Here is a 26,964-nt window from a genome sequence, read left to right as displayed (position 1 = left end):
CCACTATTAGAGTTTTTATAGTAGCTGTTGGAGTAATTGCCTTAATTCAGTTTAGTTCTACACTTAGTAAACACCCTGGAGAAAAGTCCAGATGCTCAGTAGTCACCAATCAATTCTGAGAAATTAACCTGATAAGATTTAAAGTGCGGATGCACTTGCAACAGAACTCCAAGAGTTAATCATAAGTAGAAAGTGTGACTAAAGATGGTATGTGGTTAACAGGTAGATATTGATTGCATGGAGAGTATTTGCAATTCTAAATTTGGCAAATATACCACTGTTTACAAGCAGTCAGTTTTCTATAGCTGGGATAAATCCTTAGCAGTGAAGACCAGAAAAGTTGAGCAAACAGAATGGATCAAATTATCTATGGCTCTTATTGTAGAAGCTCTATTAGTGTTTTAGATGTCTGACAACAACTAGCATTTAGACATTCATATTGTATGGACATACAGTTCTGATTTTATAAATCCAGGAGATGGATATCTAAAACTACATTCATTTTGAGAAGGGGACCTGGTCTGGGCATTGTTCTGGTGGAAGTAGGTAAGGGCCAAAATATAGACACCCAGCCCCCAGCTCCAATTTCAGAAAAAGATGGATATTGTTATTTAGACTTAGTACTTGGCATGTCCAGGTTACAGAAAGGTGACTCTAGTTGTGGCTCTGGCACCTTTTGTGGAGACGCAGTCTTTTTTTTTTTTTTTCAAATGACCATTTAACTGCTTTTAAACAACACGATCAATTATTACATTGATTAGAGACAATTAAACCAATTAAGTTAGTTGGTGGTAAGGCAGCTTGTGCCGCCTAACTTTTGGCAGCTGTTGTAGAATCCAGGCCTTTCTGTCCCTGGAGGTTCGACAATTAAAAAAAAAAAATCATCTGAATCAGCTAAAATGGGATTTGAACTTGGGCTTTCTGATTGTCCAACCACTATACTATCCCTCTATACTACATGGATAGCTTTAAAATGGGAAGGATTACTAATAAGTGATTTTAACATGTCAGATGTTGATTGGGGTATCCTTATTGTGGGGGTCTTCTAGTAGTAAGGAGAACCTGGATTCTCAAAAGGAGAACTGTTCTAGCAGTTGGTAATGGAACCCATGTGGGATGGGGCCATGTTGGACTTAGTACTTACAAATGAAAGTGTTTCTGATGTTATAGTGGGTGATCATCTGGCATATTAAGACAGGTGTAGAGAGGGCTCATTCAAAAGTAAAGGTTCTAGACTTAAAAAAATTTAACTTTGTTCAGATGAGGGATTATGCCAAGGAATTGTCTGGACGAGAACATCTGGAAGAAGTAGGAAAGCAATGGGCAAAACTGAAAGGAGCTACTGTAAGGGTAGCAAACCATTTTGTAAGGAAAATAAGTAAAAGTAAGAGGAAAAGAAGGCTGCTTTGGTTTTCAAAAGTAGTAGCTGAAAAGGTAAGGAAAAAGATGTTAGCTTCCATAAACTACAAAAGATCACAGAAAGAGGAAGACAGGCAAAAATATCTGGAAAAGTTAAGAGAGTCTGGTTGAATAGCCAGGAAAGCAAAGATGCAAATGGAAGAAAAATAGTTGACAGAGTAAAATGGGGGCACAAGACATTTTTTAGTATATTAATGAAATAGGCGTAGAAAAGCGGCATTGTGAGACTCAAAGGAAGAGGTATGTAGAAGCTGCTAAAGATAAGGCTGAATTGCTTAACAAATATTTCTGTTCTGGGTTCACAGCTGAAGCATTGGGAGCAGGACTACAAAAGATAAACGCAAGTATGGATGGAGGTGAGGTAGACCCTGATTGATTATCAGAGGACTGTGTTCTTCAGCATCTAGGTAAACTAAACGTGGACAAAGTGATGGGGCCAGTTGGTGTACATCCGAGGGTACTGAAGGAATTTAGGGAAGTTCTGGTGGCTCCACTTGCTGACCTTTTCAATACTTCTATAGAATTGGGAGTGGTACCGGAATTGGGAGTGGTACCGGAGGACTGGAGAAAGGTGGTTATTGGTCCCTCTACACAAAAGTGGAAGTAAGTTAGAAGTAGAGGGCTACAGGCTAGAAAGTCTGACTTCTGAGTAAGTAAATTAATGGAAACACTTTTAAAACAGAGAATAGTGATGTTTCTGGAATCCTGTGGATTACAGGACCCGAGGTGACATGGATTCAGTAGAAGCAGGTCTAGTCAGACAAATCTGATCAATTTTTTTGACTGGGTGACCAGAGAATTGAATAGAAAGAGTGTGCTATACAGTATGTGGTGTATTTAGATTTTAGCAAAGCCTTTGCCAGTGTTCCACACAGGTGTCAAATAAACTGGGTGCCCTCGGGATGGGCCCCAAAGTGACAGACTGGGTCAGGAACTTATTTGAGTGGAAGGGAACAGAGGGTAGTGGTCAATGGAGATCTCTCTGAGGAAAGGGATGTTACCAGTGGTGTGCCTGAAGGTTCTGTTCTTGGGCCTATTCTTTTTAAAATTTTTGTAAGCGATATTGCTGAAGGGCTGTCAGGTAAGATTTGCCTCCTTGCAGATGATACCAAAATCTGCAATAGAGTAGATACCTCTGATGGTGTGAATAACATGGGAAAGGACCTAGTGAAACTTAAAGAATAGTCTGAAATTTGTCAGCTAAGATTTAATGTTAAGAAATGCAAGGTCATGCATTTGGGCTGCAAGAACTGTTATGCATGAAAGAGGAGTGGGATTTGGGTGTGACAGTATGCAATGGTCTAAAGGTAGCCAAACAGGTTGAAAAGGCAATGGTGAAAGCTAGAAGGATGCTAGGGTGCATAGAGTATGCCAGTAGGAAAAAGGAGGTATTGATGTCCCTGTATAAGATTCTGATGAGACCTCATTTAGAACATTGTGTAGAATTCTGGAGACTGTACTTTCAAAAATGTATCAACAGGATGCAGTTGGTCCAGAAGAAGGCTACTAAAATGGTTGGTGGTCTTCATCATTAGACATATGGGGACAGACTTAAAGAGCTCCAGGAGAGTTGAGATATCATAGAGATGTATAAATGCGCATCAGGCAAATCTCTTTCATTTGAAAGGAAGCTCTGGAATGAGAGGGCATAGGATGAAGTTAAGAGGTGATAGGCTCAGGAGTAATCTAAGGAAATACATTTTTACAGAAAGGATGGTAGAGGCATGGAATAGTCTTTCTGTAGAGGTGGTGGAGACAAAGACTGTGTCTGAGTTCAAGAAAGTGTGGGGCAGGCACATGGTATCTCTTAGGGAGAAGAGGAGATAGTGGATGCTGTAGATGAGCAGGTTTGATGGGCAATTTAGCCTTTATCTGCTTTCATGTTTCTATGTGGCTGTTTTATAATATAATCGCTAGTACATATGCCCTCATTTATTTATATATACAAAACGTTTTAAGGAAGATCTTCTAATATACCTCAGTATTTCTTCTTCATTTTAACAAACATTCATCATCTTGTCCATTTTTCTTTTCATTTATCTATTATGGTATGTGACCTCAGCGGCTACTTCTGTACAGAATAAATCTGTTACAGTACAGAATTTCCAATGTAGCTAGCCTCCTCGTTGGTCTTATCCTCTACTCTTTCTTCTAGGTAAACCTTTTATACATTTTAGATATATTTGTGAAATAAATTAGTGAATAACTTAGCTTAAATTTCTTGAATGCTTAAACTAATTTATTTCACAAGAGTAATCAGGTTGCTTACTACAGTGGTTTTGAAAAGCTCTGTTCATGGGTTTCATATTGAGATTCTCAGAATTATAATTCTGTATTTAAATCAGTAGTTCCTGTACCTGCCTTTGGGGTCCCCTTGGCAGTTTGGGATTTCAGGTGGTCACAACAAATATGCATGATATATGTACATGCACCACTTCCATTGCATGTCTATTATCTTATGAATGTTCATGTTGGATATCCTGAAAATTTGACTAGCTGGGGGGTCCTTGAAGACAAATACAGGAACCACTGATTTGAGGAATATCTGTTAGTTACTCTGCAAACATGTCTATAGAGCTGCCAAGTGACCCAATTCAAGGAGAGAGACTTAAGGCCAATGCACTGTGGTATTTGAAATCCTTGCTTCTCCCAATTGAAATCAGCCCTGTTGGTATTATACTGCATCAGGAAGGGATTATCAGAAATGTTGAACTGGTCTAAGATGTCCCATTTAAACTGGATCACCAAGCCACTCTATATAAAATATGGGGCTGATATGCAGTGGGACAATTATCTGAATAACTGTAACTGGATAATTTTAACTGGAATTGTATTTTTTCTTTTTTTATTATAGGCATTGTCTAATGCATGGGGACTCCATTAACACAATCCATGAAGAAACATAAGCCTTTCTAGAAACTTTGCTGTACCTTCAACATAGCTGCACCTGAATCTTGAGTTATGGTATTCCATGCCACTCAACTCTTCTGACCAAAAGAAAACCCTTAACATTAAAGACTGGAAGCATGGTATACCAAGAGTTTGCTTTCAAGATGTCTCTATGGGAAAAATGTTGAGGAAGCAGGTTCTGAACCGTTCTTTTGAATGAATCTTACCAATCTCTACACAAATTTCAACAGATGTGCTTAGAATAAACAACTGGTTAACCATGGGCTTTATTCAAGAAAAAAAGTATTTACCCTCCTAGGCATAGAATTCAAAAAAAGTTCTTTTTGAATAAGGAGCTATATCGTTTGCCATGATAACAGCCAAACATGAATTGAGAAATCCCAGTAGTTCTAAATCATTTTTTTTGTTAAAGGGCAGACTTATTCAAGATTTCTATTCAAGATCACAATCCCTCTACCTATTATTATTATGCTGAAGTGGTTTCTTATTTTTGACTTTCCCCTTTTAATGTTTGAAATTCTGTTTACATACTGAATTACAGTTGGAACACTAGATATTATGTCAACAAGAATTATTTTGAAGATGATTAAAGAAACTGAATAACAAGAGCTCAACTAACTCTGTCACAATGCCCTTTACAAAAAGGGATTTTGTGATAATGGTCATTGGAATTATCACTTATTTATTTGACTTTGTAGCTGATCTCTGCATGGCTGTAAAGTGGTTTTATGATGGACATTACATTTGGGGAGCGATAACAGTAGCCTTCATGCTGCTTTCAACAATAATAGTACAGATTTTCAGTTATAACTGGTTCAAAGATGATTGTGAAAATGATAAACTTGACTTGCTGTCTTGGGTCTGGTATGTTCATATCTTTCAAGTTGGAATTTTTACAAGGTAGGTAAATAGTTTTAAAATTTTAATAAAATATTAAATGCCACATTTACTTACCTGCCTTAATGCCTCAATAAGCATATTGCAATTTAATGTGCATTACTAATAAAGGTCCCATTATTGTCAATGGGGAACTATTTCTAATATGTATTAAATAGCAATAATGTTCATTAATGCATTTATGCAGGATAGTAAATATTGCTCTAAATTGTTTTAATGATATTTAGTTCACTAGCCTCCTCATTCTATAACTTTAGCACCTAAAGGTAAGTGCCATTTCTGGACTATGAGGGGCCACTGAAAAGTTCTCAGCACAACCAACAAAGTTGGGGCAGTCTCTATCAAGGGCGATACACGTGGAGGGGCATAATAAAAAAAAAAGTCTAAGTCCGTTTTGGGCTAAGGTGCTAGTCATGCAAAGTCAGCAGCATCTAAAGTCCATTTTCGAAAAATACGTACAAAATATTTTTTTTTCAAGAATCATCTACTTCTACGTCCAGCTGTTTGATCATCCAGACCACCAAGTCATCTAACTTTATACTACATTCTCGCCTGGCCTTTTTATGTGGCCCTTGGCAATGTTCCCAAACTTCCCCTTCTCACAGCCCAGCGTGTCCTCCCTCCTGCGCTGGTCCAAAATCGCTGTCACCCCGGAAGGTCTGCCAGATTCAGCAGTGTTGTCTGTGGCTCCTCCTTCTGCTTTCCATCCGCCACTGTCCACCTGGGCGGAAACAGGAAGTTGCGCATCATTGGAGACAGACTGCGGCAGGTGAAAAGCAGGAGGGGGAACCACATACAACACTGCTGAATCGCTGAGGCTGGAAGATTCCTCGGCTTGATGGCAACATCAGACCAGCACCGAAGGGAAAGACACGCTGGCCTATGAGGAGAGAGGGACCGGCGCTGGAGGGAAAGGCACGCTGGGCTTTGAAGTGAGAGGGATCGGCGCTGGAGGGAAAGGCAAGCTGGGCTGTGAGGAGAGCGAGATGAAGGGAGAGAGGTTGGACCTGGGGTAGAGTGGAGGAAGAAGGAAAGAGATACTTGAAAGGAGAACCATTGGGAAGAGAAAGGGAGAAATGGAGGACCTGGGGGAGGGAGGCAGGCAGGTAGGGGGAGAGATGGGGTGGGGGGGGCAGTTGGGAAGAGAAAGGGAGCGAAGTTGGATCTGGAGATGGAAGGGAGGGAGAAATGTTAGGCCTGGGGGTGGAAGGGAGAGAGAGATGCAGCATCTCTTTCTTTTTCCTTCCATCTCATTGTTCAGCATCAAGGGGGGAGGAAAGAAGAACAACAGAAAAGAGAGGGAGCAAAATGTTGGACTAAAAGGAGAGATAGAAGGAAATAGGAGGATGGGAAATGGGAGAGCTACAGAATAAGAGAAGATGGAAAATTGATAGGTAGCTGAAAATTTAAAAAGGAGAAGGATGAGAAAGAGGACAAGATTTGAGTGGACAGAGGCATAAAAGGAAAAAAAGGAGAAAAGTTGAAAGGGAAAAATCAATATATTGGAGACAGGGACTGGAGCAAGAAAGAAGAGGAGAAAAACAATGGACAGCAGACATTGGAAAGAGAATTAGAAAATAGACAAAATCATAAAGAGAAACTGGGACTAAAAGCAAAATGACCAGACAACAAAAGGTAGAAAAACTAATTTTATTTTCTATTTTGTGATTACAATATGTCAGATTTGAAATGTGTATCCTGCCAGAGCTGGTGTTAGACAGCAAGTGTGAACTAGGACCTAAAAGAGAGGAAAAGTCTTTTTTATTTATTTTGTAGCTGGTGTGGGGTTGGAGAGGTTGTATCACTATACTTCTACTACACAGCATGGGTTTTGGCACCGGTGGTGATTGATCCAACGCTCACAGAAGTCCTGTGAGCGTTGGAGCCAGCCCCGGCGCTGGGGCCCACGCTATGCGTCAGCAAAGGAGGGGGTAAGTATCTTAATAAACAATCCGGCCCATGACTTAGCCTGTGTTTTAGATTTTGGCCCCTTATGTGATTTGAGTTTGACACCCCTGTACTAATATGTTTAATGCAGAGGATTCAAGGACTTTGGAAAGAGAACATATTAATCGAAGCCTATAAAAGCATTTATGAACGACAGTACTGATTTACTGCTGAAATGTTAGTTTACTGTCCAGGATAATTCCCAGGAGCTTTATAGATGACACTGTACACAAAGGTGTGGAGTTGAGACTCACGGGTGATTGTAGTTGCAATCCTTCTTTGAATGGGAATAATATTGTTGATGATCTTGAGATATTGAGCACTAACATATTTGTTTGGAGCCAGTAACTTATTTTTTCCATTTTCTGGTTGATGCCCATAATTTCACTTAGGTCGTTTGTTTCCAATGGGTGAAGTAACTGGAGATCATCGGCATACGCAAATGGGGTAAAGCCTATTAATTGACATAATGTAAGTAAGGGGGCCAAGAAGATATTGAATAGTAGGGGTGACAGGATAGAGCCTTTGGGGATTCCGTAATTAGAACTGTGACTATCTGATTTTGAATTATTATAGTTTACTCTGAAAAATATCTGCAAAATAAGATTTTTTTAAACCAGGGGTGTCCAACCTTTTGGCTTCCCTGGGCTACATTGGCCGAAAAAAAATTTTCTGGGGCCGCACAAATGCTGCAGAAAGACAGAGGAGGGAGACGGCAAGATGGTAAACACTTGGGGGCAGCAGAGGAAAACACTGCATCGCCCTTGACTGGGGCTGCACAAAATACTTCATAGGGCCACATGCGGCCCTTGGGCCGCAGGTTGGACACCCCTGATTTAAACCATTCCAGTACCTGATCAGTGACTCCAATGGATTCGAGTCTTTGCATTATTAGGATATGGTCAATTGTGTCAAAGGCAGCCGAGAGATCTAAGGAAATGAGTAGAGCAGATTTGTGGTGGTCTATGTGGTATAGTATCTTAGTTGTTAATTCTATAAGAGAGAGTTCAGTGGAATGGTGTCGTCTAAAGCCGGTCTGAATAGGATTTAGGGCATGTGTTTTTTCTACAAAATCTATTTGTAGAAAAATAGATTTTCACAAGAAATGGGATGTTTGCAATTGGCCAGTAGTTGGATGGTTCTGACATTTTCCCCTTATGATCTTTGATAAGTGGTTGTATTGTGGATTCCTTCCAGGCTTTTGGCAACTGTCCTGCAGATAAGCTGTTAGAGACAAGTTTGTGAATGTGTTCTCTAAAGATCGAGAAATGTCTTTTTAGCAGTAAAGGTGGAAATATGTCGGAACTTTTTTTTTGCACCACCAGCTTTATGCCCAGACATTCAATGTCAGGCCTTGTCTGGGCATGTGTGGACAGCTGGCACTCAACTGGTTAAATGTTGATATTCAGCCTCAATTAGTTAAGTTAAACTGACCAGAGACAGGATTCCACCCTGACTCTGCCCCCCCCTCCTGGATCACTGAATAGCTGGTTTCGGCTTTGGGCATTAGTGCTGATACTCAGTGGCATTATCCAGTTAAATGCTGCTGAAAATCAGCAGACAGTTCTACACAGACAATTCAACTAGGAAAGATTCAAGAAGGTAGTACAAAATTAACAGGTGGAAAAAATGGAGGGGAGAGTACACTGGAATTGTTAAAATGTAAGATTTGTCTGAGTAACTCATGAAGTTACCTGGATAAATCTTTTGGCTATATCCCTTGAAATATTTAGAAATAAACTGCATACAACCGCACTAAGGCCCTCTTTTAATAAGGTACGCTAACCGATTATCGCGTGCTATTCGATTTAGCATGTGCTAAATGCTAAAGCGTGCATATTAGTCTATGGATGCGTTAGCGTTTAGTGCACCCTAATTTGATTAGTGTGCGCTAATCAGTTAGCGCACCTTAGTAAAAGAGGGGGTAAGTCTAATGATATGTGGTGGTCAGTTTTGTTCAAAAAGGAGTTTTGATTGCATGCAATGAATTTTTTTATGTTCTAAGGTATTGGCTTGCTTTGAAATATGGATACCAGGCAGCAATGTTCCAACACAGCAGAGCAGCAGGTTCCGATGGCAATGTCAAGGATATTCAAAGGTCGCAGCAGAAAGTGGCTAACGATGCTGTAGCTGATTTGAGCATGCTCAGACTATTTGACACTTTCCTGGAGAACATTCCGCAACTCATTCTGCAGCTCTACATCCTGATGGAACATGGGAAAATGAGCCTTGTTCAATGTAGGTATTCTTGTATTCTGATATTCTTTATGTTCCCAGTATAGGTGTAGTTTAGGGGAGGCATTGGTAAATGGGAACAGTGCTCCTCTAAATGCTACAAATGCTGATACTGAATTGTCCCTCTTCCTTCTGCTGACAATATGGCCTTCCTACCTTTTGGCACCCCACACAAATTAAATAGGGAAACTGTGCTTTTGTTTCTGAAGGTTATTCCTCCATTCTTATCTTTTATATTGAAAACATAGCCTTTAGACCACAGCAGAGAAGTAGCCAGATACCCAATTTTGGGTGGTCCTGGATCCCAGTTGGGTGGGCAGAAGATACCATCTCTCCCTATTCCATCCAGGTGAGGTGATCCCATCTCTCCCTATTCCACCCAGGTGATGTGATCTAATTCAGTTTGGTCTGGTCCCTCTCCCCCCCTCCCTTCCCCCCCCCGCCCGCTGTCGCTACCTACCCTTTGAAAAGCTGATCTTTGCAGGCAGTGAGCAGCGTGACTGGCCCCATAGCCTTCCTTCTGACACAACTTTCCATTTCCACAGAGGTGGAGAGCGTCAGAGGTGAAACAGATAATTCACGCAGAGGTGGAGTGCGGCAGAGGGAGTGCATCAGAGGTGGAGTGCATCAGAGGAAAGACTTTGGGGCTTTTGCAAGCAGAGTGTATCAGAGCAGCGTGTATCAGTCATGTTGCTTGCTGCCAGCAAATATTAGCCCTTTAGGTATGCAGGAGGAGAGTTTTTAGCTGGTGGGCCATGGGAGTTTTAGCTGGTGGGGCATGGGGATCCCCATCAGCTACATCCCCACCAGCTACATCAGTAGCTGCTGCTACTGGGTGGGCCTGAGTCCATAGTGGGTGGGCCTGGACAAAATATCCAAAGGCCCTTTGTGTTGAAATTTCTCAGATATAATCAGCTAAAGTGAATTCATCAATCAACAAATTAAGAAGATTATAATAACATGAAATCTAGCTAAAACTACGGTAAGAGCATGTAAGAGTTTCCTTGAAATGAGACCATATTTAAAATCTATAGGAGCACAGTATGGGCTTTTATATCAAGCAAAAATGAAAGTTACATATAGAAACTCCACTAAAATTATTGATAATCAAGAATTTCTGTACGTATATCTAGAAGAGCAATGTGCTCCTATGACATGAAGATTATTATTCTAAACAGATGATATATTTATTTTCTCTTCATCATAGTTATATTTATAAGCTGATGTAGCTTTCATGTGTCTCTCATAGCGTCCCGTGTTCCCATAAACCATAACCTGTTGTTCTACAAGTTCACTACTTTCCCTTATACTTTTATCATCATAATGACAATATGGATTTATTTTCTTTTCCATGAATACTTACAGTATGCACCTATGATCATCTCAGCCAATCCCAACTATCTGATCCAGGACAACTAATTTACATATTGTTTCCTTGAATGTCTAAGGTCTTAATCACTTAACCAAACATAAAAAGATGATCCTGTATTTTCCTCAATGCCGACATATGTATTTTTTACAAGAAACTATATATATCTCTAATACAGAAGCCAAAAAACTTACAGGAACTTATTTTGATCAATATTATGCAGCTCCTGCCAATGGGAAAAGAAATGGAGTTGTAACTCTACATGGAAAAATGTAAATTTTCAATGTACATATATCTCATTCTTTTGATCCTGAAGGTAGATAGTCTTGTGTGGATGGGGTAATAATGAACAAACCTCTCATGCCAGACAAAGGCGCAATAACTCATCTCTTCACCTAGCTCCGGTTCACATCTGCTAGAATCTTCAACACCTTCAAGATGATTTTCCCCACACCAAAAGGTGTCAGATACAAACACATAAAGATATCTATCAGCAGGATGATCCTTACAGACATCCCAGAGCTAACCAAGCTCATACTGCCATAAACTTGTCTACATCGACTGTTCTGTATAATCTCCATGTAGTCCCTTGCGTGTTGATTGCTGCAATCTCTAGTTTGTAAGCTCCCCTCACTTGTATCGGCTCTTGTTTTGCACGCTTTCCTCTTCATTGTAATCCACTGCCACAGCTCTTCTGTAAGCTCCCCTTGTATATTTACTGAAATTGCAATATCTCCTATTTGTACAGCGCTACAAATTGTATATCTACTGGAATAGCCCAGTCATCTTTTCTGTATCCTAAACCCTAAATTGTAATTCTCCAACTGTATTGTAATTCTCATGGAAATGTCCAGCTGTTTCTTTTGTAATCTGCCTAGAACTGCAAGGTATGGGCGGAATAGAAGTCATTAATGTAATGTAATGTAACATATATAACAGCAAACAAGACACGTGGAGGGGCATAATCAAAAATGTGCCTAAGTCTAAGGTTGGACGTTTTGTGCAAGACGTCCACAAATCCAGCAGGAAAAATGTCCATTTTCAAAGCTGCCAAACGTCTATTTTTTATTTTTGAAAATGAGCTAGGTATGTTTTGGTCCTTAGGACGTCTATCTTTTTTGCCTATTTTTAAAAATAAAAACGTCCACTCTGATCACAGCAGAAGGAATACCCATCAGCTTAGCCAGTTTCAGGGATTCTTGGCGGCTCAGCTGATGGGGATTCCCCCTGCCAGGATCAGCGGAACTGTGAAGCCCTACACCCATCCCCCCAACATCTTGGAGCACCCACTGACATCCCCCACATCCTCCCGACATCCCCCACATCCTTCCAACATCCCAGACCTCCCGACATGCCCTGACATCTCCATCCCCCCACATCCCCCAACATTCCCGAGCCTCCTCCCACATCCCCAGAACCCCCCGTACCTTCAGAAGAGCAAACAGCAGCTTACTCCCTCTTGCCTACAGGGCTGCATGCTGCAATTGACAGGGCTTCCCCCTCCCATTGCATCTTGTGATGAAGTGGGAGGGGCCGAAGGCATGAAGCATAAAGCATGCACAGGGAGAGAGTCAGCTGGACATCTATTAAGGATACAGTGGTTTCGGAGTAACAGTCTGAGTGCTAGCTTGTCCTGAGGAGTCAGGTGAAGAGGTAGGTTTTTATTGCTTTCCTAAAGCTCAAAGGTCCTTCAAGTGATTTGATGTTAGGAGGTAACTGATTCCAGAACTTCGGTAAGAAGTGAGAGTATGACCTTCGGCTGGCACTTTCTAGTTGGAGGCTTTGACCAGGGGGTATTTGAAGATGCGTTTCCTCCTGTTTGGAACATAAGGTGGGAGTTTGGCTGATATGTAGCCGGGTGCCATGTTGTGTAAGGACTTGAATGCAAGTACTAAACATTTGAAGATGCAAAGAGAAGTTGTGAAAAGTCCGGTTCAGAGAAATAGTTTGTTATTTTCCATAGTTGTCATAGATAGTAGAACGAAGATGAGACCATTTGCGAGAAATGGTCAGTAAGTGATAAGTTCTAGTCGAAATGTACCCCTAGGTTGCGGACTTGGTCTTTGGCAGTTATGGTAGATGATTCCCAGAGGAGAGAGGGGCGGTTGTAGGCACAATGTTCTTTGCGAATCCAAAGGAGTTCAGCTTTTGTGGCATTTAGTTGGAGCTTGTTTGCAGACATCCAGATTTTGATTTCTGAGAGACAGTTTTGTAGTTTTGCAATTTAGGAGCCACGGTTGTTTCCTAGCAGTAGGTATAGTTGGATGTCATCGGCAAAGGAGTGAGATTAGACTATTTAATTGGATCTGAGGATATAGTTTCTTATGTTCAATCTACCAAAATACATAAGCATAAGAACATAAGCAATGCCTCCACTGGGTCAGACCCGAGGTCCATCGTGCCCAGCAGTCCGCTCACGCAGCGGCCCAACAGGTCCAGGACCTGTGCAGTAGCCCTCTATCTATACCCCTCTATCCCTTTTTCCAGCAGGAAATTGTCCAATCCTTTCTTGAACTCCAGTACCGTACTCTGTCCTATTACGTCCTCTGGAAGCGCATTCCAGGTGTCCACCACACACTGGGTAAAGAAAAACTTCCTAGCATTCGTTCTGAATCTGTCTCCTTCCAACTTTTCCGAATGTCCTCTTGTTCTTTTATGTTTTGAAAGTTTGAAGAATCTGTCCCTCTCTACTCTCTCTATGCCCTTCATGATCTTGTAGGTCTCTATCATGTCTCCTCTGAGTCTCCGCTTTTCCAAGGAGAAGAGCCCTAGTCTCTCCAATCTTTCGTGTATGAAAGGTTTTCCATGCCCTTAATCATTCGTGTCGCTCTCCTCTGGACCCTCTCAAGTATTGCCATATCCTTCTTAAGGTACGGTGACCAATACTGAACACAGTACTCCAGGTGCGGGCGCACCATTTCCCGATACAACGGCAGGATGACTTCTCTCGTTCTGGTCGTAATACCCTTCTTAATAATACCCAACATTCTGTTTGCCTTCTTCGCGGCTGCTGCGCATTGTGCTGTTGACTTCATTGTTGTGTCCACCAGTACACCCAAATCTCTTTCAAGGTTACTTCCCTCTAATGCTAATCCCCCCATTTGGTAGCTGAACATCGGGTTCTTTCTCCCTATGTGCATGACCTTGCATTTCCCTACATTGAAGTCCATCTGCCACTTATTCGCCCACTCCTCTAGTTTGTTTAGGTCCCTTTGTAGGTCCTCACACCCTTGGATGTACACCATCCAGCCCCATTGCTTTGTCTACCTTTAATTTAGCTAGCTCTTCACGAACACAATCCTCTGAAAATTGATCAGGGTCTACCACTTCTCCACCTCTATTTGCCGTGAACACAGAAGAAATATTTGTTAAGCAATTCAGCCTTTTCTTTATCAGCTTCTACATATTTCTCCTCTTCACTTTTGAGTTTCACAGTGCCACTTTTACACTTCTTTCTATCACTAATATATCTAAAAAATATCTTGTCTCCCCTTTTTGCTGTGTCAGCTATTTTATCTTCCATTTATATCTTTGCTTTCCTGACTACTTGACCAGCCTCTCTTAACTTTTCCAGATACAGTACACCCCCGTGAATTTGCGGTCAGCGATTCGCGGACTCAGTCATTCGTGGTATTTTCTGACCGCCTCTTCTGGTCAGAATATACCGTGAATGACTGACCAGTGGAAAAGCTCTCTGTCACTATGGGCCTTCCCTTCCCCAACCTGTGGTTTTCCCTGGCCATGTGCCTCCCATGCACCCTCTGAGAAAGGGAAGAGAAGTCCTGTGTAGGAAAAGCCCAGGTGAAGACCCCCTGAAAATTCCCCAATATAGCAGAAACAGGCCAACAGCGAAAACCTAAAATGGTTGCTGAAAGAGCAAAATGGACACTCTGACTAAAAACTGTCAGCTCTGAAATGCACTTCTGCTTTCTTGAGAGCTTTCTTGATAGCTGCAGAGAAAAACAATTCTGGTGAAAAAGGGATCTTGGCCCTATAGTAGCAGGATAAGCTGATAGAAGTTTCACAAGAAAAAGGATGAAAACTCACCATGATATTGACAGATGCTGCGCAAGGAACAAGAAAAGAATATAAGGGAGCTAACTACAGAGCTAAGAAGCCGTTAGGCCCAGGTGCTCGAAAGAGAAACTTAGTATATTAACAGGATATTTTACAGGAAATAGGATAGAATTAGATAAGAAAAGGCGTGGCACACAGTATCACTCATTATACTAACCAATCCATAGATTAATAAATGAGATAAGGAATATGATTAACCAATGAAAATGTAACATGCACCAACGTGGGCCAGAGCTGTCAGAATCATATAAAAGAAAGCTCCTTGAACCAAGGATTCAGAACTCTTCTGAAGTTCTCCATCAGTCTGGCCAGCCTGGTGTATGCTTTATCACTCTGTATGCTGTATGATTTGTTCCTGCAAGCTATTGCTGTTTGATTATTAAATGCATATTATTTGAACCAGCATAAAGAGAGTTGAGTGGTCTATCAGTGGAGTCCATAACAGCCAGCTCTTCACCTCCCACAACACAGTGAGAAGGGAAAGCAGAACTACAAATTCCCTTCTCCCACCACCAACATTGCGATCCCATCATTCCCTTCAGCATCCGCACACTTGCGAAAACCTGTGCTAGGTAACGCCCCTTCTTACAGAAACCTGGAGCGTGCTTCCCGTGCAAGGTTGTGCAGGAGGAGGAGTGTGCAGGAACCGTCAACGGGGGAGCTGAGTTTCCCGATATGGTGAACCGGTGGGTTTGAGTAAGAAGAACTGGGCTAAACCGTGAGACCTCTCCATTGGTGGGTAGGTGTCCCTGCTTCGCCTTGAACCTAGGAGTGGTGGCCATCTGCATAGAAAATCACTGCTGTCTCCTCTGGGTGCGAAACTGGCTCTCCAAGTGCCAGACTCGGAAGGGGGAGTGCCGATTACAGTACTCTTCCGATATTTGCGGTTTTTCAACATTCGCGGTCACTCCGCGAACGTATCCCCTGCAAATTTCGGGGGAGTACTGTATTTATGCGATCTTTTGTAGTTTATGAAAACTAATCTCTTATTCCTTACCTTCTCAACTACTACTTTTGAGAAACAAAGCGGTCTTCTTTTCCTCTTATTTCTACTTATTTGCCTCATAAAAAAATTGTTATCCTTACAATAACACCTTTCAGTTTTAAACACTGCATTTCTACCTTTCAGATGTTCCCATCCAGATAGCAATTCCTTGATGTAATCCTCTATCTGAACAAAATTAGTTTTTTTTTTAAAGTCTAGAACCTTTAATTTTGAATGAGCCCTCTCTATACCTGTCTTAATATTAAACCATGCAGAAACCAGAGTGGAATTGTCCAGATAAGAATGATTTGCACTAAAAAAGTGTCCTCCAATTCGTCTGGTAATATGAAGATCTTTATTGTTCAAACATCAAAATGACACATTCAACGACTCAATGACTCAACATGCACATGTTTCGCCCATCAGATCTGCCTCAGGAGTCTTAAAAATCGCAAATGATGATATACGAAGTTTGCTGGCACTCAAATGGATTTGACCAAAAACCAATCAAAGAGGAGTGTCATACCACGTATATCATCATTTGCGATTTTTAAGACTCCTGAGGCAGGCCTGATGGCCGAAACATGTGCATGTTGAGTCATTGAGTCGTTGAATTTGTCATTTTGATGTTTGAACAATAAAGATCTTCATATTACCAGACGAATTGGAGGACACTTTTTTAGTGCACATCATTCTTATCTGGACAATTCCACTCTGGTTTCTGCATATTTGTTTTTGTGGTATTGTTTTTTTCCCCCTGTTCCTATCTTTTTTAATATTAAACCATACCATGCAGTGATCACTGGATAAGAACATAAGAACATAAGAACTGCCATCTCCGGATCAGACCTTCGGTCCATCAAGTCCGGCGATCCGCACACGCGGAGGCCCCGCCAGGTGTACACCTGGTGTAATTTTTAGTCCACCATATCTTTATATGCCTCTCTTAAGGAGATATGCATCTAGTTTGCTCTTGAAGCCTAGGACGGTCGATTCCGCAATAATCTCCTCTGGGAGGGCATTCCAGATGTCAACCACTCTCTGAGTGAAGCAGAACTTCCTGACATTAGTCCTGAACCTGTCCCCCCTTAGCTTCATTACATGTCCTCTAGTCCGTGTCAAATTGGACAGTGTAAATAATCTTCTCTGCTCTATTTTGTCGATTCCTTTCAGTATTTTGAAGGTCTCGATCATATCCCCACGCATTCTCCTTTTCTCAAGGGAGAACAATCCTAGTGTTATAAGTCTATCCTCATATTCCAGTCTCTCCATACCCTTCACCAGTTTTGTTGCTCGTCTCTGCACCCTCTCCAGCAGTTTTATATCCTTCTTTAGGTAGGGAGACCAATGTTGGACGCAGTATTCCAAGTGTGGTCTGACCATTGCCCTATAAAGCGGCATTATAACTTTCTCCGATCTACTCGAGATTCCTTTCTTTATCATGCCCAACATTCTATTTGCCTTCTTTGCCGCTGCCGCGCATTGTGCCGACGGCTTCAGGATCCTATCTATCAGTACACCCAGGTCCCTTTCTTGTTCACTCTTCCCCAGAGTTGCACCTGACATTGTATACTCGTATTCCTTATTTTTATTGCCTAAATGCATTACCTTGCATTTCTCCACATTGAACTTCATCTGCCATTTCTCCGCCCATGTTTCTAACCGACACAAGTCGCTCTGGAGTTTCTCTCTATCCTCCTGCGATCTGATTGCCCGGCATAGTTTTGTATCGTCTGCAAACTTGATGATCTCACTGGATGTTCCTTCCTCCAGGTCATTGATATAAATATTAAAAAGGATCGGCCCAAGTACCGAGCCCTGGGGTACCAGATGATCACCCACTGTAACATCAGAAACACATTCTCCATTTGTAAGCACTAAGTCCAGTATGACCCCATCTCGCATGGGTTCCATTACCAATACTAGAACAGTTATCCTTGTAGAGAATCCAGGATCTCCCTACTTCTAGAAGACTCCGCAATAGGGATACCACAATCAATATCCAGTATGTTAAAATCACCTATTAGTAAAACTTCCCCTTTTTAGATATATTTTGAATGTCTACTATTAAATCTCTGTCCACTTCTTCCATCTGTGAAAGAGGCCTGTATATCACACCAATGTAAATATATTTACCATTCCCTCTTTCCAAATTGATCAACAGTGTCTTTTCCTTGCCCTGCAGATCCTGCAATTGTGTGGTTTTAATATGATCTTTAACATATAACTCTACTCCCCCTTCTTTTCATCCTACCCTGTATTTCCTGAACAGATTATAGCCAGTATAACCACATCCTAGTCATGGGTCTCTGTGAATCAAGTCTCCGTGATCGCCACTATATCCAGCTCATCTTCTTCCATCACAGCTTCTAGATCCAAAATCTTGTTTCCCATTCTTTGAGCATTAATATATACTGCTTTCCAGATATTGCCCCCTTTTCCCATCCGTGTAGAGCAGGGATCTCAAAGTCCCTCCTTGAGGGCCACAATCTAGTTGGGTTTTCAAGATTTCCCCAATGAATATGCATTGAAAGCAGTGCATGCACATAGATCTCATGCATATTCATTGGGGAAATCCTGAAAACCTGACTGGATTGCGGCCCTCAAGGAGGGACTTTGAGACCCCTGGTGTAGAGGTATTCAGTGATTTACTTACCTGAGAGCTTATACTTAACTGGAGGCTTTGATCACCCTGCCCTATCGTGTCTAGTTTAAAGCCCTCTTCAGTAGATTAGCCAGCCTCCTGCCGAAGACACTTCTTCCTTTTTTTGATAGATGCATACCATTTTTGCTCAGCAGCCCTTGGAAAATCATCACATTGAACAGGAAACCAAAATGCTCTCGACAACACCATCCACGTAGCCATGCATTCATCTCCAGAATGTGAGCTTTTCTGCCCTGGCCTTTACCCTCGACAGGAAAGATGGACGAGAATACCACCTGTGCACCTGACTGCTTCATCTTCTCTCCCAGAACCACAGAGTCACTTTTGATACATTTGCAGGGGTACCTGGCAGTATCATTAGTGTCAATGTGGATGATAAGCATTGGATAATAGTCATCAGACTTGATGAGTCTCGGCAAGCTCTCCATAACATCTTGGATTTTAACACCGTGCAGACAGCATACCTCCCAGGATATCATGTCCAGTCTACAGCTAGATGTTCAAACCCCACGCTGCTCCTTGTGACCCTGGGCAAGTCACTCAGTCCTCCATAGCCCCAGGTACGCTAGATAGATTGTGAGCCCACCGGGACAGATAGGGAAAATACTTGAGTACCTGATTGTAAAACCGCTTAGATAACCTTGATAGGTGGTATATAAAAACCTAATAAACTTGAAACCCCTCAGAAGGGAATCGCCAACTACCACTACCTTACGCCTCCTAGTGATCACAGATCCAGTAACTTTTGGGATTTCAATCTTTGGTCCTTCCTTTCCCTGGCATACGCACATCTCCTCCACTTCCAGGGCAGCATACCAGTTCTTCAGTTCAAGGGCGGGTGGAGTCACAGTACCAATCTTGCAGGGTTCTGTAATCTGAGTCCAGCTGTCTTCCTTCAGCACAGCCTCTTCTTCCTCATTGGTGGAAATCTTTGATGCCTCATGAACCATTTCATTGATGTACCTCTCATTCTCACGGATGCTTCTCAATCTTTTCATCTCCTTTCTCAGTTCCTTTACTTCCTTCATGAGGGATTCCGGCTGAAGACAGCTTACACATGGAACCAATCTCTCTGCCTGGGTAACATTTTCTGTCTGCAGAGGGAACATGCTGCGGTCAATGGCAGCCAGCACCGGTGATCCTCTGCAGACTGTTTGAAGGTGAGATCGGGATGGAGGGAGGTTAGGACAGAGGGCCACATCGCGGGCCAAATCATGGGCCATATTGCGGGCCAAATCTAATTACCCTGCTGGCCAAATTTGGCCCGCGGGTCTGAGTTTGACACCCCTGTTCTACAATCTCTCGCTTAGAACCAGGCATACTGAGGGTTAGGCACTAGGCCAGCATTCATCTCCTCAAGGGTCACCTGTGGAGTCTGATCTCTAAGAAAGTCCTAAGAGTTCAGTCTATATTCAGCATGATCTCAATAAATCTTGTCTTACCTCAGTCTTCATCAGGTTACTTTTATTATTTTTAACTTTATCAGATAAAAATTCATTATTTATGTCTTACTTACATGTATATTTACTTGTGGGTTTTTTCCCCCAAAATATATAAGAAATATAACTTATCTTTTGTTCTTCTTGTCAATTATCAATTGCCAAGGGACCAGCAACCTACACAGTCTATGTTTCATGGTCATTGCCTCAGGGTGTTGGTCCCCTAAAAAAAGAATTATATTACATACGCTTAAAATAGGCACCATAACAGTGCCTGTAGTGGATGCCCTGTTATAGAATTTACCCCTGTAGTAGCTCATTTTTGCTACTTTATGTCTAATACCCCCTTTTATGAAGCTGCTTTAGGGATTTTTATCGCAGGCCGCAGCAGTAAAAGCTCCGAAGCTCATAAGAATTCTATGAGTGTTGGAGCTTTTACCTCCATGGCCAGTGATAAAAGCCCCTAACGCAGCTTCATAAAAAGGGGGTAAATTTGTTTGCCTCCCTTGCTCTGCTCCAAACCATGCTCCTTTTCTAATGGATACATTTGACCATGTTGTGTGTAAAACAGATGAACTGATCTGTAGAACTACTGAAAACTTTGTTTCATGAGAGAGAGCTTATATGGCTGGTGCTGCCACTGATCGCATGAGTACTTCTGAATATTGGCCTATAGGAGCTTTGGTTTTGTGATGGCTGAGACTCCTTCCCTCTTCAGGGTTGCGAGAGCTTCTTCTCACTGGAGCAGTAACTGACTCTGAAAACGAAAATCTGACTCTCCTTCCTGATTGGCTAAAGAGCCTGTAAATCAAAAAGCTCCACCTTGGGCCACTGAGCCATCAGGTTGGATCCAGTGTATTTATATGGAGCTTGTCACTAGACATAAACTATAAATGCATGCCACTATAAAGGCTTTTGAAAGACTATTGATTATTCTATCTGAACAATATTATTGCTTCCTCTATAGTCTATACCCTGTAGATAGTGGATTGCAATGACAAAAATGTTTGCCACCAGAACAAAATGTTTCTATAAACAGGAATTATTTTTTGTAAATGAACAGCAAGTTCATAGCTGTCATCCTATCTGAGTCTGGTGGTGCCTAATGCAAGGTAATTACGCAACAATCAGTAGTGTCATATGTAATGGCAAGTTTGATATACGGTATATGCATTGTGGCAGGTTATGTCTGAGGTTTCAGAGAGGAAGCCTTTTGCCAAATTCTGTAATATGAGATCTGTATTCATGATTGCATCATTAGTTCCATTAGTTTCTTTTCTAAGTTCTCTTAGGTAAGGGATGTCCACAAACATAAAGAAGTAATGTATACTTTTCTGTTTTGTCTAGATGCATCAGTTGTTACATCATTTTTCAGTATTTCCTGGTCCACTGTCGACTATCAGATGTCACTGCGAAACTCCTTGTCTGATAAACAGGCAATCCATCTGGGCTGTCCTATGTTCACATACCTCTCCTACAAACTCTTCACACTAACCTCATGGATAATGAGTGTCGTCCTCTTAGGGCTTGGAAATGCCTATTGCTTCCTATTTTTACTAATTCTTCTTTGGATTTTGAGCACCAGTTGGACTTGGAAACAGAATACAGAATTTTGTAACTCAAAAGGCATGGAATACTTGTTCAGGGTTCTTGTTGGAGTCATTCTTGTTTTCACATTTTTTAATATAAAGGGACAACGGACAAAAATCCCCATGCTTGTTTATTATTTCAGCCGAGTTTTGGTAACTGTAGTCATACTTTGTCTGTGCTGGTATCTGAAGCCCTCAATCACACAGCAAGACTATTTTCCACTGGTCAGCATCTCAGCAGTACTTGGTCTGGGGCTGGGTCTCATTTTCCTTATTATTTACTATGGGATTTTTCACCCTTCCATATATTGCACAGAAAAGAGAGGAGCAGATACTACTGATGGACAAACTAGAGAAAAACCCAATAGAATGAGAAATTTTATAATGTCGTAAACTGCATTCAACTGTACAGCATTCTTAGTCTGTGTGTTAAAATGGAAAGCCAAAATAATAATTTAAAAAGATAACAATTCTGACTGATGGTTTATTATTTGATGCCATCTCAAGTCATACCCAGTGCCAGAACAAAAGACAGGTGGCTGGTGAAACCCCACGCGAAAAGTGACAGCTCCACTCCCTGCCCCACTCCAGTGACTGCAGGTCAGCACTCGAAACAGTACAATGCCTAGGACCACTCCCCAGTCACCCCAAACTAGTACTGGCCCTTCTGCTACCTGCATTTGAACACTGAGCAGAATACTCAGAAACCCCATAAAATAGAAATACTGTTACAGTTATTTGTGGGGTGGCTTTGGACCTGTAGGTTAGGGAAGTTAGGTCAAATTAGGCTTTGCTACATAGCTGTTTCAGAGTAGGCCTGAACTGTATTTTTAAGAGTTACGCTGTTAGCATTATTGATCCAAGTTGTTGTACCAGAATACACATTGCAGTGAGGAGCTTGGATGTTTGTTTTGAGATTATGGACAGAAAAACTGTGATGCAAGGTCATTTGAGATCATAATGATCTATGTAGATGGAGATGTAAACTTAATATCATAGCTTGTCAACTTTTACTTTAATTTTTTCCCCTCATATACATCTCTGCTATCTCTTTGAACTCTTAATGCACAGAAGAACCAGAGGCACAAGCCAGAAATCGCCTAGTCTTTGAGCTAGGATAAATAGGGGAAATAGAATGGAAGGTTTGCAAGTGGTAAGCACGGTTGAGCAGAAAACAGAAACAACGTTTATCAAGAATGCTATAGCATACAGGCACTTCTGTTCTTTGAACTTACAAACAAACCTTTTTCTAACTTTTTTCGTGGACACTTTGGCCCTGATTCTGCAAAATCCATCTAATGTTGGGCGCCGTTTAGGTGCCTGTGTTAGGCGTCATTTGTAGAATCGCGCTCAGCAGAGTTCAGCACTGTTTAGGCGTCTAAATTTTTAGGTGTCCTGTAGAGAATCAGGTTTTAGGTGAGACTTAGACGTCCAAACAATGTCCTTAATGTTATAATATTTTATTATGTTATTAGAATGGCAATTTTATGCTGTTTTTCATTATAATTGTAATACTAGGAGTTGGATTTGTTTAATGCTTTTATTTATTTCTCTTCCATCAGACAGTGACTGGAAGAGGAGCACATGACTTTTAACTATTGAGCTATAGCAGCTTCCAGATAGGTAGCTCTGACTGCCCTGGGATAAGATAGCTTAGGGATCTGTTAAGCTATCCTATCACAGGGCCCATACTGAAACATCACTCAAACCACACCCATGCCTATTGAGTTTTAAACATGGGTATAGGAACATAGAAACATGGAATATGACGGCAGAAAAGGGCTATAGCCCATCAAGTCTGCCCACCTAGTGACCCACCCTCAGACTTTATCCCGCTAGAGATCCCACATGCATATCCCATTTCTTTTTAAAATCTATCACGCTGCTGGCGTTAATCACCTGCAGTGGAAGTCCATTCCAATGATCGACCACCCTTTCGGTGAAGAAATACTTCCTGGCGTCACCATGAAATTGCCCGCCTTGGATTTTCAGTGGATGACCTCTTGTGGTTGAAGGTCCTTTAAGAAAGAAGATATCGTCTTCCACCCCGATGTGGCCCGTGATATATTTAAACGTCTCAATCATGTCCCCCCTCTCTCTACGTTCCTCGAGCGAGTATAGCTGCAATTTATTCAGTCTTTCCTCATATGGGAGGTTCTTGAGTCCTGATACCATCCTGGTGGCCATTCGTTGAACCGACTCAATTCTCCACACATCTTTTTGATAATGTGGTCTCCAGAATTGAACACAATATTCCAGATGAGGTTTCACCATGGATCTGTACAAAGGCATTATGACTTCGGGGCTCCGGCTGACGAAACCTCTTCGGATGCATCCTATTATTTGTCTGGCCTTGGATGCAGCTTTCTCCATCTGATTGGCAGTTTTCATGTCTTCACTAATGATCACTCCCAAATCACGTTCTGCCCTAGTCCTAGCTAAGGTCTCACCATTTAGAGTGTAAGATCTGCACGGGTTTCTGCTGCCAAGGTGCATGACCTTACATTTTTTAGCATTGAAGCCTAGCTGCCAAGTTGAGGACCAATGTTCCAATAAGAGCAGGTCCTGCTCCATACTGTCGGGCAAAGCGCTGTTACCTACTATGTTGCATAGTTTGGCGTCGTCGTCGAATAATGTTATTTTACCTTGAAGCCCCTGAGTCAGGTATCTTATGTATATGTTGAAAAGGATCGGTCCCAAGACCGAGCCCTGTGGCACTCCACTGGTCACCTCCGATGTATTGGAGGGGGTACCGTTAATCACTACCCTCTGGAGTCTGCCGCTTAACCAGTTATTGACCCATGTCATCAATGTTGCTCCCAATCCCATCAATGTCATCTTGTTCAACAATCTGCGATGTGGGACGCTATCAAAAGCTTTGCTGAAGTCCAAGTACACGACGTCCAGAGACTCCCCCATATCCAGTTTCCTTGTAACCCAGTCAAAGAAGCCGATTAGATTGGATTGGCAGGACCTCCCCTTTGTGAATCCATGCTGGTGGGGATCCTGTAGATTCTCCTCGATCAGGATCGTATCTAATTTGTGTTTAATAAGTCTTTCTATGAGTTTATTCACTATTGAGGTGAGACTCACCGGTCTGTAATTCGCAGCCTCCGTTCTGCAACCCTTTTTGTGCAGTGGAATGATGTTAGCCGTTTTCCAGCCCAAGGGGACTTTTCCGGTAGTCAGGGAAAGATTGAAGAGCATGGATAGCGGTTCCGCTAGGACATCACACAACTCCCTAAGAATCCTGGGGTGTAGATTGTCCGGTCCCATGGCTTTGTTCACCTTGAGTCTTGATAGCTCGCAGTAGACGCTGCTGGGTGTAAACTTGAAATTTTGAAACGGGTCTTCCGAGGTTTGCCTTGCCTGCAGCTGAGGACCGGTCCCCGGCGCCTCGCAGGTAAAGACTGAGCAAAAGTATTCATTTAGTAGTTTGGCTTTATCAGAATCCGATTCTGCATAATCTCCATCTGTTTTCCTGAGGCGTACTATCCCATCTGTATTTCGTTTCCTGTCGCTAATGTATCTGAAGAAGGATTTATCCCCTTTTTTAATGTTTTTCGCTAGATGTTCTTCTGTTTGAATCTTGGCCTCTCTGACTGCCGCTTTGACTACTATAAACCTGGTCAAATAGCCCTCTTTTGCCACCCTGTTTCCTGTTTGCTTGTAGGAAATAAAAGCTTTTTTCTTTTCCTTAACAAGATCCGAGATCTCTGCAGTGAACCACTGGGGCTTGTTCTTCCTCCGTCGTTTGCTTACTGTTTTTGTATAGCGGTTTGTTGCCTCATGCAAGGTGCATTTCAGGGTTGACCACATAGCCTCTACATTATCATTATCAGCTTGGTTTTGTAGTGCCCGATGGACGAAGTCTCCCATGCATTTAAAGTCAGTGCCCCGAAAGTCGAGGATCTTTGTTACTGTGTTTGATCTAGTGAAGCCTTTCTTGATGTTGAACCATACCATGTTGTGGTCACTGGAGGCTAGCGTATCGCCTACCGAAACTTCTGAAACACTTTCTCCGTTGGTGAGTATCAGGTCCAGTGTCGCCTGATCTCTAGTGGGCTCCAGTACCAGTTGTTTGAGTCTCGCTCCCTTTATGGAGGTTAAAAGCCTTCTGCTGTCCGTGAAATTGTGGCTGCGCCTACAGAGTGGCATCTACATCCTTTGGATGCCTACGTACCAATTATCACTTTTTAAGACCCTTAATTGGCTCATTAACTACTTAGATTGAATGCTTAACTTTAAGCATGACTTAGGCACCCTTTATGGTATCAGGGCCTTTGACTTTAATCACTTCAGACTTTTCTTATTGCTTCTTCTTAACTGATATCATTTCTTGCTTCTGTGTTTGGTGTCTTTCTATAGATCAGGTAATATAATAAACAATTACTGTGTGAGAGGCCCATATTTTCTCTAAAATTCACAAGCCTTTTATTTCTATTCTGTTTTTCCTTTCTTAGGTTATGCTATCTTCTACTATCTGGTACTGCTATAAATTGTGTCCTATGCCCCTTTGGCCTACATTTTTGTACTGTGAGATCTTTGTTTTCTCTGTTGATAAGAAATAATTACATGATGTCTGTTCATGGGCCTTACATCTGCAATTCTTACATCTCCTTACATCTGCAATTCTGTTTCTCTGTCTTTCTTAGATAAGACATCTCATGATAAGGTTATGGAAAGGGTAATGAAACACCTGGATTCTAAGAAGATAGGAATAGTCATACATTTTATTGTTTTTTAATTAAGAATCTAGAATCTTAAGTTAAGCATGGTTGGCAACATGAGAAGAACAACACTTTCTTTTTACTGTTTATGCCCCTCTCTGTTCTCCAATTAAAAGGGCCAATTTACATTGATACTTCCAAAAAATATGCCTTAATCCACATGGGAAAAAAAAAACTAAAGAGACATGAAATGCACAAAATGAAGTTTATTGCTTGACCTCTCAATAATACAAGCTAATGAATATGCAACAGAATACCTATAAAGACTAGGCTCTGGTCCAGCAAAATGGACTATAGTGCACCTGTCTATTCTTACTTCTTGTGTAACATCTCTTCCTATCAGTGTGTATGAGAATATGCAGTATAATCTACCCAGAATAAAGGGCGAGAAAAAAGAAAAGAGATTTGTTTCTGTGCACAGTTGTGGTGAGTGAGTTCATTGGTACTGGTTGTGTGTCTGAGATAATTGTGGCAGGCTCACAAATTATCTAATGTCCCAGGGCAATAAGGGGATTAAGTGACTTGCCCAGGGGTCATAAGGAACAGCATGGGTTTGAACCCAAAACCTCAGGGTGCTGATGCTGTAGCTTTAACCACTGCACCACACTCTCCCATAACTGTAAAAGATAGAAGACAGGCTCTAAGACCCCTTTGTCTGTGTTGGCGTTTGTCTTAGTCTCTTATATCTAGTACATATATGCC

The 26,964-nt window shown here is 41.7% G+C and overlaps 1 protein-coding gene across 1 annotated transcript; it reads left to right on the top strand.

The window, feature by feature from the left end:
• Nucleotides 1–5,031: 5,031 nt before the first annotated feature.
• XKR9 (XK related 9) lies at nt 5,032–21,925 on the top strand. Its single transcript, XM_033932793.1, has 4 exons — nt 5,032–5,229; nt 7,566–7,620; nt 9,179–9,411; nt 21,291–21,925. Exons 1-4 carry the CDS (start codon nt 5,151–5,153, stop codon nt 21,923–21,925), a joined length of 1,002 nt encoding a protein of 333 aa, XP_033788684.1. The 5' UTR covers nt 5,032–5,150.
• Nucleotides 21,926–26,964: the final 5,039 nt, after the last annotated feature.

The sequence above is a fragment of the Geotrypetes seraphini genome, chromosome 2 (genome assembly GCF_902459505.1).
Source record: "Geotrypetes seraphini chromosome 2, aGeoSer1.1, whole genome shotgun sequence".
Lineage (NCBI taxonomy): Eukaryota > Metazoa > Chordata > Amphibia > Gymnophiona > Dermophiidae > Geotrypetes > Geotrypetes seraphini.
This window is presented reverse-complemented; position numbering and strand designations above follow the sequence as displayed.

What these genes read in the sequence shown, in the direction of transcription:
- XKR9 (XM_033932793.1), top strand. Translation starts at nt 5,151, where the DNA reads ATGATTGTGAAAATGATAAACTTGACTTGCTGTCTTGGGTCTGGTATG. An exon ending in CATCGGCATACGCAAATGGG is followed by an intron (nt 7,621 to 9,178) that starts GTAAAGCCTATT and finishes TTATGTTCTAAG; the next exon opens with GTATTGGCTTGCTTTGAAAT. An exon ending in GAAAATGAGCCTTGTTCAAT is followed by an intron (nt 9,412 to 21,290) that starts GTAGGTATTCTT and finishes TGTTTTGTCTAG; the next exon opens with ATGCATCAGTTGTTACATCA.